Source organism: Clinocottus analis, unplaced genomic scaffold (genome assembly GCF_023055335.1).
Source record: "Clinocottus analis isolate CAN_PGR_092001 unplaced genomic scaffold, fCliAna1.0.p SCAF_20, whole genome shotgun sequence".
Lineage (NCBI taxonomy): Eukaryota > Metazoa > Chordata > Actinopteri > Perciformes > Cottidae > Clinocottus > Clinocottus analis.
This window is the reverse complement of record NW_027175932.1, coordinates 1,986,043-1,997,524: the sequence shown is the minus strand read 5'-3', so window position 1 is coordinate 1,997,524 and position 11,482 is coordinate 1,986,043. Positions and strand designations below refer to the sequence as shown.

General features: G+C 43.7%; 2 protein-coding genes across 3 annotated transcripts; one reads left to right on the top strand and one right to left on the bottom strand.

The window, feature by feature from the left end:
- Positions 1–37: 37 nt before the first annotated feature.
- On the bottom strand, positions 38–3,376 carry kin (Kin17 DNA and RNA binding protein). Its single transcript, XM_068586363.1, has 12 exons — positions 3,152–3,376; positions 2,978–3,072; positions 2,841–2,884; positions 2,629–2,751; positions 2,140–2,324; positions 1,997–2,045; positions 1,863–1,914; positions 1,664–1,781; positions 1,445–1,573; positions 1,148–1,247; positions 922–1,022; positions 38–190 (listed from the first exon to the last, which is right to left on the bottom strand). Exons 1-12 carry the CDS (start codon positions 3,263–3,265, stop codon positions 131–133), a joined length of 1,170 nt encoding a protein of 389 aa, XP_068442464.1. The 5' UTR covers positions 3,266–3,376; the 3' UTR covers positions 38–130.
- A 323-nt stretch (positions 3,377–3,699) lies between these two features.
- Positions 3,700–6,703, top strand: atp5f1c (ATP synthase F1 subunit gamma). 2 transcript variants are annotated; one of them, XM_068586487.1, is made up of 9 exons: positions 3,700–3,787; positions 4,308–4,342; positions 4,792–4,923; positions 5,024–5,231; positions 5,408–5,551; positions 5,641–5,705; positions 5,790–5,945; positions 6,080–6,176; positions 6,528–6,703. In XM_068586487.1, the coding sequence occupies exons 1-9, from the start codon at positions 3,747–3,749 to the stop codon at positions 6,529–6,531; spliced, it is 882 nt and encodes a 293-aa protein (XP_068442588.1). In that variant the 5' UTR covers positions 3,700–3,746; the 3' UTR covers positions 6,532–6,703. The 2 variants fall into 2 exon arrangements, with proteins under 2 accessions (XP_068442588.1, XP_068442589.1); XM_068586488.1 differs by lacking the exon at positions 6,528–6,703 and having other exon boundaries at positions 6,080–6,180.
- The last annotated feature ends 4,779 nt before the right edge of the window (positions 6,704–11,482 follow it).

Below are 11,482 nucleotides of genomic sequence, written 5' to 3'. Positions count from 1 at the left end.
ATAAAAAACAAAAACAAATTGAACACACTGCGCCTCATGAGGTGACTCACTGCCGGGGATTTTTTTTGTTTTATGTACAAAATAACTCTGACACAGTAGAGCGAGTAGTGGGACAGGAAGCTGGTTTCAATCAGGCCAGTTTGGAGAAATCCTCGTAGGGGACGTCCACCCGCTTCCCCTTCTGTGGACCCTGCCGACAGGAAACAGAAAAGTGATAGCAGCTAACGGAAGAAAGTAACTCCAAAGTCTCACATTTTAGAGGTTTGTCACGATGGCGGGTTCTTCCTGCACTAATATTGAGTGAATTTGATTACTTTCAGAGGCAAGATGTGAAAATAATCTCCAGTTTGTTGGTACAAAGTCGCCCACACCGAGTGCGTCCTCGGATATTTTAGTCCATGTTGGATTTTTAGGGACTTTTTTAAAAGTTTATTATCCCACCACGGGAGGGAAAGCTGAACCTTCGTTTGTCTCACGGTGATGATAATACGAGTAAACCCGCCCCTTTAAACTACAGTAAACATGTATTTTCTCACTCACCAGTGGTGCATCTAGCCATGCATATAAATACATGTGTTATTTATGGTGCTAATATTAGAAAATTGATTGATTTAACTCTTTTGTATTCCCTCCCAAAACATCTTTTGATAATAAACTGGACATTTTTTGCAGAATGACATTATTAAAAAAAAAATAGTTTGTGCTTAAAGAACCTCAAACTACATTATAAAGACTTGTATATCAAAATGTGGGAACTAAAACCCAAACTAGACCCGAGTGGATATGAGAATATGCTTTTGGGTGATGCCAAAGTTTAATTTGGCAACAGTCTGAGTAAAATAAGTTATTCAGTGGAGGATAAACCCATGAGGAACACGTGACAGGTGAAGGTGAAGGTAAAGGTGAGGAACAGTCTCTTACAGAGTCGAGCTCGAGGGTCGCGCTGAAGCTCTTCTCGTCGATTCCCTCCAGCAGAGCCTCGGTGTCGCGGTGCGGACCGTTCAGGATCAGGACCCGTTTACCTGCAGGGAGTTTGACAACCAGAAGCTGAGGAGGACAGGAAGACGCTGAGGGACGAGCCGCTCGACGACAACCTGGAGACGACTTCTGCGCGTTAATAAACAGTTAAAATAGTCGTGGTGTTCACCTGGAGCAGGTATGACCGTCTCCACGTGATTCTGGTCCAGCTTCAGCTTGTCTCCAGAGTCGATCATCTTCACCACGGCGCCATACTTGTCTCGCACCTCCTACAATATAACGATTAGAAATTAATATTGACAATAATATAAAAAAATATATAATAAATTTAAAAAATATAATATAATATAATATAATATAATATATATATATATATATATATATATATATATATATATATTCATAAATAATACTAATATTATTTAAATAAAAATATAAAATAATTTTGGCTGTGCGGCGTCGTCACCGTGATCACGGCCTTCTTCTTGTGGTACTTCTCTCCGAGCCGCTTGGTGACGACTTTCACCACAATGTTGGGCTGCAGCCAGTAGTCCGTCCGGACCGACTGCTTCTTCTTCTTCTTCTTCTCCTCCATCTGAACGACACGCAGAGGCGACCGGGATGAATACAGACCGAACACGGACCAAAGAAGAAGAACAATGAAATACCACATCCTCTTCTCTACCTCTATGATCTCCTCCAGAGCGGATTTCTTCTTCTTGTCGGCGCGTCCGTCTGAGCTGGTGTCTTTCCTCTTGGTGGAGGAGGCTGCTGCCTTCAGGGCACTCGCTCCCAGAGCAGAACTACAGACACAGAACTACTCAGTTACAGTCGCTTGATTATTATCCAGCACAGTTAGCAACACAGCCAGGACTACTGCGTACCTCACTTTGGACGGACCGGCCACACACGACGAGGCGCCCATGTTGAAAGCAACTGGAGGAAAACACATGAAGGGTAAGCGTTAAAGAAATGCTCGAGGGGGAAGTGACAGAAGCAAAAACACACAAAAACAAACCTTTTTCTTCTTCGCTCTCACGTATCAGCTCGGTGAAAACTGGAGATTCCTACAAAATAAAAGCACAGCAATACACAATTTAAGTCTGGGTCTGTTGATCACGCTTCCTCGTTTCCTCGCTCCCTCGCTGCCGGCACTCGCACCTCGACCTCCTTGCCGTCGCGGCCTCGGCGGACCTGCTCCTCGATGAACTTGGCGCTCCGCTCTTCGTCGTCCAGGTCCTGCTTCTTCTTCCTCGCCTGCTCCTCCTGGCGCCGGATGGTCTCGGGGTCGCGGTCGATGTACTGGACGTACCAGCCCTTCGGGGTCTCGTCCACCTTGCAGAGGCCTGCCGGCAACATTTAGCTGCTCGTCACACACTTAAAGTAAATATTTTTTACACGTAGCGGTACATAGTTTATGAATATTGTGTCTGATGGTTAACTTTAAATATTTACACATAAACCAAGATCTTTACTATGAGACATTTTGCTTTTGCTTGTTTATTAAGCAGCCATGTGTCGCACAAAGCTTGCTCCCACTGTTACTTTTTATTATGTAGAAACTCCCGTCCTGTAAAGCGTCTCCTCCACGTGTTCACAGTGTTATTAATATTAAATATTATAAATTAAAAAGTTGTATTGAGGGTTCACCTTCTCGGCCCAGCCACTTGGTGAAGTCGGTGAGCGTCTCCCACTGCGTTGAGTTCATGTGCACGTGCTCTCTGAAGTTGATGTATTCATTGTAAATTATGTTGTTGTGCACTCGCTTGGTTCCTGCAGGTAGAAGAAGAATAAACAACAACTTGATGACACATCTGCTGTCCCACAAACATCTGCACAATCTGTGTGTGACCAGGACTCACCGAAACGTCTGCTGAGCAGCTCTATGAAGTCGTTTTTGAACTCACTGGGAAGACAAGGAAACGTTTATGAACTCTTCGATCTGACGTGCGACAGTTTACGTCATTACTGTAACGTTTTACGTCAGTATTGTACTTACTCGGAGAAATAGTCCATGAACTTGTTCGGGTCTTCGGAGGCCAGCAGCAGCTGCCTCTGGTGGGACTCGGCCATGCAGTGGCATTTGAAGCCATTCTGTGAAAAGACAAAAAAGTTACACAAATATCTCAACAAACACACCGAATCGGACGGATTGTTAACCCGAACGCCTCACCTCATCTCGACATTGTTTTTGGCACATCTGACAATACCATCTCAGCTTCTGGAGACCTTTGGACTTTATCCGGTTGGCTATCGCCTTCGGGGAGAGAAAGTCTGCTTTCCCCATTCTGAGCAACAACAACAAACACAACACACGCGCTACTTGTTGATTTATAACGTTTAAACTGAGGGGAAAAGTCTCACCGAGCCGCGGATAAACAACGAACAACCAGTTTCCGCATGTCTAACGTCGTGATCTCGAGCGAAAGCTTTAATCACACGAGAACTGTAAGATGCGTTCATGTACCTGTTGTAAGCTCCGGCTTTTACACTTGTTGGCGATGTGATTTATTTTGAGTACTTCATTTCAGTTTATCATCACTTTGATGGTAATACTTTTGTATTTTTTTAATACAGGACTTGAGTAAAATATCTGAATACTTCCTGCATTCTGGTTAATTTAACTGCGAGACATTGCAGGGTATATTCGCGTGTCATGATCTCTGCCGTTACGATATATTTAGCAGCTCGTGAACGCATCATTCGTCCATTTTGCCTATACCCTGCGCCTGCGCAGTTCTGCGCGTCTGACCTTCATAGCAGTAACCATGTTCGCCAGGACCAGCGCGTTGGTGTTCTACCCACAATGGTAAAGTCAAACGCCTTTAAATACTTCCACATAACATATGCTTGTTTATTATTCGTATTTACATCACCTGCCACTCGATTGGATTAAATGTGTAACTTGTAGTTTGTGAAAAAGTGAGTTATTGAACGCAAGGACGTGCTAACGTGGAGGCCGCGGCTAGCTAATGAATGACAGCGGTGTGCTGCTAGCTTAAACTGTCTAACATTGTGCGATAAACCAGCGAAGAGAGTAAACCTTTAATCGAGTAAAGACTGGAATACGTCTAACTATATCCTCCAGCACAGGCACAGATGTCTATATATATCTATATATATAGATAGCTAGGCTACCTGTCAAAGCTAACTGATGCCTGCACACTTGCAGCGCTAGCTAGCAAACAAAGTGACTAAAATTTTTTATCGACATGAGTCTCTTTCTAACGTGACATGAGCTGCTGTTGGTGTGAGACTTTGTTGTTAAGGCCGTGACGTGTCGCTCATGCGTGCAGCTGAAGTTCACATGCATGTATTTGTGTTCACAGTGGGCAGGTCAGGAACATGGCTACCTTGAAGGACAGTAAGTACTTTTGCATTGTGCCCTCTTAAATATGCAAAGACAACAGACTATAAGCTCACACTGATGAAACACATCATGCAAGATGCTCTCTGCTTTAATACATTGAGAGATAAATGCAGGATTCACAATCTGCATTTATTTACAGGCTTCAAAACATGGATTCTAATATCTTCTTTTAATAACACCACTAATGTTTTGCATGCACAATTGTAGTTTACAGCTAAAAGTATGTTCATAAGAATCCCTCTGCGGTCTGTTTTGGTTGAAGGTGATTATGCTGAAGACAACTTATACCAGCATTTGCACTGCCTGCCTTAGTGATTCAGTATAAAGCCAGTGATTAAGGATAATCAGGTAGTTTAGTGTGTGTTTAACCACATTTATATCCTCACACTTGACGTTTTAATCCCCACGTTGACCGGCTTTGTCACGTCCTTTCTTTTCTTCAGTCACCATCCGGTTGAAGTCCATCAAGAACATCCAGAAAATCACCAAGTCCATGAAAATGGTGGCCGCTGCCAAGTACGCTCGTGCTGAGAGGCAGCTGAAGCCGGCCAGAGTGTACGGCACCGGAGCTCTGGGTGTGTACACATGTCCGCTTCTTTTTTAACCCTTGATGGTGTGTTTCCAGAGAAAATGCAAGTCTTAAGTTTCCCCCCCTGTCTCCTCTCTACTCTCCAGCCCTCTACGAGAAGGCCGAGATCAAGTCGCCGGAGGACAAGGCCGCCAAGCACCTGCTCATCGGCGTGACTTCCGACCGCGGGCTCTGCGGCGCCATCCACTCCGGCGTGGCCAAGCACATCAAGAGAGAGATCGCCGATTTGACCGCCGCCGGCAAGGAGGTCATGCTGATCAATGTGGGAGACAAGCTGAGAGGCATCCTGCACAGGTACGCAACAGTTACTGAAGGACGACGGTTCGACGAGTCGGGCGTTTCACTGATGTCGGCTTTATTTGCGGCAGAAATTTGGTGATATTTATAGTCTTGTGTTGGGGTGAGAGGGTTAAGAGTCTGATTTAAAAAATGTGTAAATAAATGTGCATTTTGATTGATTTGCTCCCCAGAACTCACGGCCAGCACATCCTCCTTAACTGCAAGGAGATCGGCCGCCTCCCCCCGACCTTTGGCGACGCTTCAATCGTCGCCACCGAGCTGCTCAACAGCGGCTACGAGTTTGACCAGGGCTCCGTCATCTACAACAAATTCAGGTCCGTCCTTCGCTTTTTACTTCGGTTTTATTTGAAATAGCAGAAAATAAATATATTTTCATGCGGCGTGATCTTGTTCTCTGCCGCAGGTCTGTGATCTCATACAAGACGGACAGCAAGCCAGTGTTCTCCATAGACACTGTTGCTAACGCAGGTACAGTCGGTGTTTTTAGGGAAACAAAATGTCTGCACAGATCCTCAGAGAGACGCTGAACCCCTTGTGCTCCTCCCACGACAGAGAGCATGGGCATCTACGACGACATTGACGCCGACGTGCTGAGGAACTACCAGGAGTTTGCTCTGATCAACATCCTCTTCATGGCCATGAAGGAGTCCACCACCGCCGAGCAGAGCGCCAGGATGACCGCCATGGACAGCGCCAGCAAGAACGCCTGTAAGAACAACGTCTCCTTGGGATTTATTTCAGGAGACAGAAGTTTGGTGCAGAGTTTTATTTTTGTCTCCGACGTAAAGTTTTACATTCCCACATTAACCGACGTGTTTCCTTCCTTCTCCTCTTCCCTTCAGCCGAGATGATTGACAAGCTGACCCTCACCTTCAACCGTACCAGGCAGGCGGTCATCACCAAGGAGCTCATTGAGATCATCTCTGGAGCCGCTGCTCTGTAAGTCTTCCCCCTGCTGTGTTTTCTCTCTTCCCCCCTCCATCACTCCCTTAACTTCACTATGCACGTCTCTGTAAAATGTTTAAAATCCATCACATTGTCGTGGGACTAATTCCTCTCCGAACCAATCTGCTCCCCCTCGTTCTCTGCTGAACTCAGGACCTGAGGCTTGTTTATACAGAGGAGGTAACTGTAGTGTTAGCATCCTTTGTGACATGAATCCCTGGATATAAAAGGTCTAGATGCCCTTTAGGTTTCATAGCACCTCCCAGAGTTTCACTTCGTCTCCAGTTCAGTTTAAAGAACAGTTTGTGTTCACTTTCTTACCTCTTTTCTTTGTTTCTTTCGCAGATAAACGGGCGAGATCTTCGTTTCCATCACCTAAAGTACTTCAGACGCTGTCGTGATGTCCAGAGAGCACTTGTGCTTTTATTTGTAAAATATATGGAGAAAAATAAACCTTACAGGAACTTTCATGCTGTTCATCTGTATCTGTCTTTTCCTCACAATAAATACTGAGAAATGCCGATGTCGACGCTTCTTCTGGGATTGACCCTTTATGCATTTGAAGGGCAGTGTGTTTGTTATTGTGTGACTGGTGTGTTAAAGGGTTAGTTACAGTAACTCAAATAGAAACTAGGAGTTGGTAAAAGTACTTTTTACTTAAAAGTTACTGTACAAAAGAGACCAGTCCAGCGGACCAGGACGTGTTGCTGGATGACCGTTTTCCCCGCCTGAGAAGCGGTCATTTCCCGCCTTTTTCCGACTTCAAGAGTTCTTGACCCTCTCACGACGTTTTTTTTTTTTGTGTGGCAAACATTTTGCAGACGTCAGACGATACTAGAGAGGTAAATTATCGCTTGTGTTTCCACTTTGCCTACAGGGTAGCACTTTTTAATAAATACACACTATTTAGCATTAGTAAAGCATGAGTCAACACTGGATTTTCATACTTTATTGATGGATTCCCCATTTGTAAATGAAGTATTAAGGACTTTGATGATTAATAAGATCATTTGTAATTGCAATTCATGATTTATTCATGTAGTTACTGTCTAGTGTAATGTAACTATGTTTTGTGGCCTAATTTAAAGTGAAGATTGGTTTTCAAAGTATTTATAAGTATTGCCTTTAAGCTAGCAGAAGTCTCAAGTTATCTTCTCAACAGAAAAGGGATATAAACACAACACAAAGTGATAAAGAACATTAGTAGTAGTAGTAGTAGTAGTAGTAGTAGTAGTAGTAATACTCATAATCAATCATTTACACCTGCAAACTGAGAAACAAGCTAGCTCGAGCTCGCTAGCTAGCGGGCTTGAGAGCTAGCTATAGCTAGCATAATGAATAATATGTAGCTATGCTTTGTGCCAACTCATTTATAAAGTATGAAAACCCAAGCTTATTAATCAAGAATCAAATGTATAACTATGTTTAGGATTTAATAAGTTACTAATGAGTGTTCATGTTGAAATAATGGTTCATAAAAAATGATGAATTCAGTGTTTATTCCTGCTTTACTAATGCTAGCTAGTGTGCACTTATTATAAAGTGCTACCAATCACGGTCATGTTATTATGGCATCAAAGTAGTTTGTCCAGAAAAAACAGACAATAGGACCTGAAGAAAAAAAATAAGATTCAAAATAATTAGTATTATTTCGCAAAAAATATTACTATCATATATAATATATTTTCAGTGCACGATCTGCTCCGTTGGCATTTATTTTAGCAAATTTCATGAGACCTTCGGCCTCGTCCTGTGACCCTGTTCACAGTCACGGATCAATGAATCCTTTCTGAATCATTTATCGCTTCGTGCAACAGGAGCGCGTCAGCTGCACTGAAGCGCAGTTCCTCCAAGCGTCCACCAGGCGGCGCTGTCCGATAAGAAATGCAAAAAGCTCTGCAGCCACCTGCATCCAGGAGGAGCTGAGTGAAGCTGCAACACAGACAGAGGAGGTTTAGTTCTGGTCAATTGAGCCTCCGCCTTCACGTTCCTCACGTTAGCGCCGTGCAGCTCCATGGAGCCGACAGTCACTGTCGAATAAGGCCTCGAAAAACCAGACGGAAGGTTGTGGTTTGCATTTGTTATTGTTTGTGTGTCCAGAGCGTATGTGCATCTGTGTGTGTGTGCGCGTGTCCTGCAGGCCTTGTTTGTCTATTGTATTTGTGCTTGTTATTGTTTACTCCTGAGGGGAGTGGGGAGCGATTGCATCTGAACACTGAAATTACAGCGATGCCAGACTCCGATAAACGCAGCCGGAGAGCAGCAGCCTCCCCATCTCCCCCCGACCCAACTTCACATGCACGTGGGTGAGGAAGACGAGGGGGAGGAGGAGGGCTTTTTCTCATTTGGGAAATTCTGCAAGAGCTCAGGTCACAATTGTGAAAGCCGAAGCAGATTGTGTGTTTATTTTGGGCTTTTCTTTTGCTCAATTTTAATATGTGTTCGGTGAGTCCAGGTGACAAGAAAGACCAGGAAGTCTGTTTGAAAAGCTGCCAGACAGAAAGAGAGAGCGCTTTATTGTCAGGATCGTATACAAAGTCTGGAGAACAACAAGTCTCTCTCTATATATATGCATATATACATATATATCTATATCTATATATGTAATAATAATAATTTCTTTCTCTGTATTGATGCTTTGAAGGCAAACAGCTGTTTTTAAGGCTCTAGTTTTCTGTCTCATAGTATTTTTTTGTCCTTTTGGTGCACGATCAGTTGTGTAGTATACATAAATATATATATATATATATATATATATATATATATATATATATATATATATATATATATATATATATATATATATATATATATATATATATATATATAATCATTTAAATAGCATTGTCTCCCCTGATGCTAAAAGGCCTTTGATCTTTTCCCACCAGGCTCACAAGGAAACAATATAATTTGTCCCTAAAATAAGCCCGACATTATTGATGTATCTTCATATACAATTTGCGTGGTGATTAAGCTTCGACTTGAGCATGATCTCCACGCTGCATCTGTCCTTATCGCTGCGCGTGGAGGAACTGAGCAGGTCATTAATATCCAGAGCGATCAGTCTCAAGACTCAGCGGCTCCATCTCTGAGCTGCAGAATCAGCTTTTTTTGGGCACTTCCTGTTTCTTGCTCTCAAAAGTAGATGTTTTTGAAGTTTTCACACGAAACATGTTCATTTCTAGGCATGAAAAAGTCCTTAAAATGAAATTAAAACCCCAAAAATTGTGTAAAAGTGGTGTAAATGTGTTATATTCATGTGTTCATGAAATAATGAATCTGCTTCTAAAAGAAAGAGGCTCAAAATATCAGCAGCATACATTCAGGCATCTATATAAATGTTTATTCTTTTAATTAAACTATTGTCTCTCATTCATTTGTGTCATTTAAGGTTTACTGTATGCTTTGAATCCTCATTGTTAGTTTAAATACTACATTTTATCACTTTCTACTGGTTACACACACATTTCACAAAATGTTTGCTCATGAACATTTGGTTTAAAGTCATGAAAATTTGGTTAAAAGTCATTAAAATTTGGTTAAAAATAATAAAAATTTGGTTTAAAGTCATACAATTTGGTTTAAAGTTGTGTCTACACAACACAAACCTCAACAACATCGACCCAGAAGTTTGTCTCTAAACTGTGATGCATGTTTACGATGAGGAATGGTTTAATAAATTAGATTAATTTTCTTTTAACTGAGTGTCTCACTGCTTCAGTTGGTCAAGCTAACGGGGAGTTAGCCGCCTCGGTGCTACGTCACCGTTAGCACGAAGATTAGCGGGAAGTTTGACGTCTTTTCTCCCGTGACACGGTCACATCGTAACCCAGAGGAACGATGGCAGAAAACTCGGAAAACAAAACCCAAGTCCAAAAAAAACTCTGCTCAACAGCAGGATTCAAACCAGCAGCCGGTTGAAAACCAGCAGTGAGACCAAAACAACGGTCCCAGTAACACGCCGCCATCCTGCTCTCACGGCGTGTAAAGTGTGTAACGGTAACGCGAGGGAGGTTTGACAGTTGGCGCCCGAATATAATGGCTGAGTGTCTGAAGAAGAAAAAAAAGACAGAAAGTGTGTGTGTGTGTGTGTGTGTCGGCATTAAGGTGTGTATAAAGGTATAAAGGTGTGTGAGTGTGCAGAACGAGTGAAGACATCTGAACATTGTGTTCGGGGGGGGAGGGTTAGCCGCCGCCGCTCTGTATTAGCTTCACCTCGTTATCGTTATCGCCCTCCTCCATTGTGGCATGAAGGGCGGGAAATGATTAGAGGAGCAGGTGACAATGGAGGCAGAGGTTTCTGCCGTTAGCCGCGGCGGCGGCGGCGCTGTCAGGTGCAGCGGCGCCGCGCTCGGGAAGAAAAGAAGACGGGGCGCCGCACAAAAGAGCTCCTTTCTTACTTTAAAACACTCACGTCTTCTTCTTCTTCTTCGGGAGCGCCGGACGAGCCAATTGACTTCCTCCATCCCTCTCTCGGGTTATCACTGAGAGGAAGATGAGAGCTCTGAGGGAGGAAGAGCTTCCACTCCTCCTCTTCGCTGTGAACTACTTCCCCGCTTCTTCTTCTTTTTGCTGAAGAAAGAGAAGAAGAAGAGGAGGAAGAAAGAGAGGACGAAGAAGACGAAGAAGGAGAGGAAGAAGGAGAAGAAGGAGGAGGAGAGGAAGAAGAAGGAGGAGAGGAAGAAGAAGGAGAAGAAGACGAAGGAGAGGGAGAAGAAGAAGAAGACGAAGAAGGAGAGAAAGAAGGAGAGGAGGAAGAAGAAGAGGACAAAGGAGAGGAAGAAGAACAAAAGGGTGAAGGAGAAGAAGAAGAGGACGAAGGAGAGAAAGAAGATAAGGAAGAAGAAGACGACTAACAAGAAAAAATGAGTAGAAGAAGAAGAGAAAGAGGATGAAGATGAAGAAGAGGATGAAGAGGATGAAGAAAAGGATGAAGAGGATGATGAAGAAGAGGAGGAGGAGGAAGAAGAAGAAGAAGGGAGATGGAAGGGGAAGACAGGAAGTCGAGGCTGTTTCCCACGGCGCCGCTGCTCGGCGACTTGGACTCTGATGTCGTGACGCCGGCATTATCTTCCTCCTCCTCCCTCCTCCTCCTCCTCCTCCTCCTCCTCCTCCCTCTTCCTCCTACACTTCCTTCTTATCTCAATGCCCCCCCCCCCTCCCCTCCAGCCTTACACAAAGCTATCAGCTCTGTGGACTTTTCTGACTATTTATGTCGGACAAGGTCAGGATCGTTTAAACCGCTCTGCCTCTCTCGGCCCTGCAGATGAGATAGGAGGCAGAAACCATCGATTCCCGCC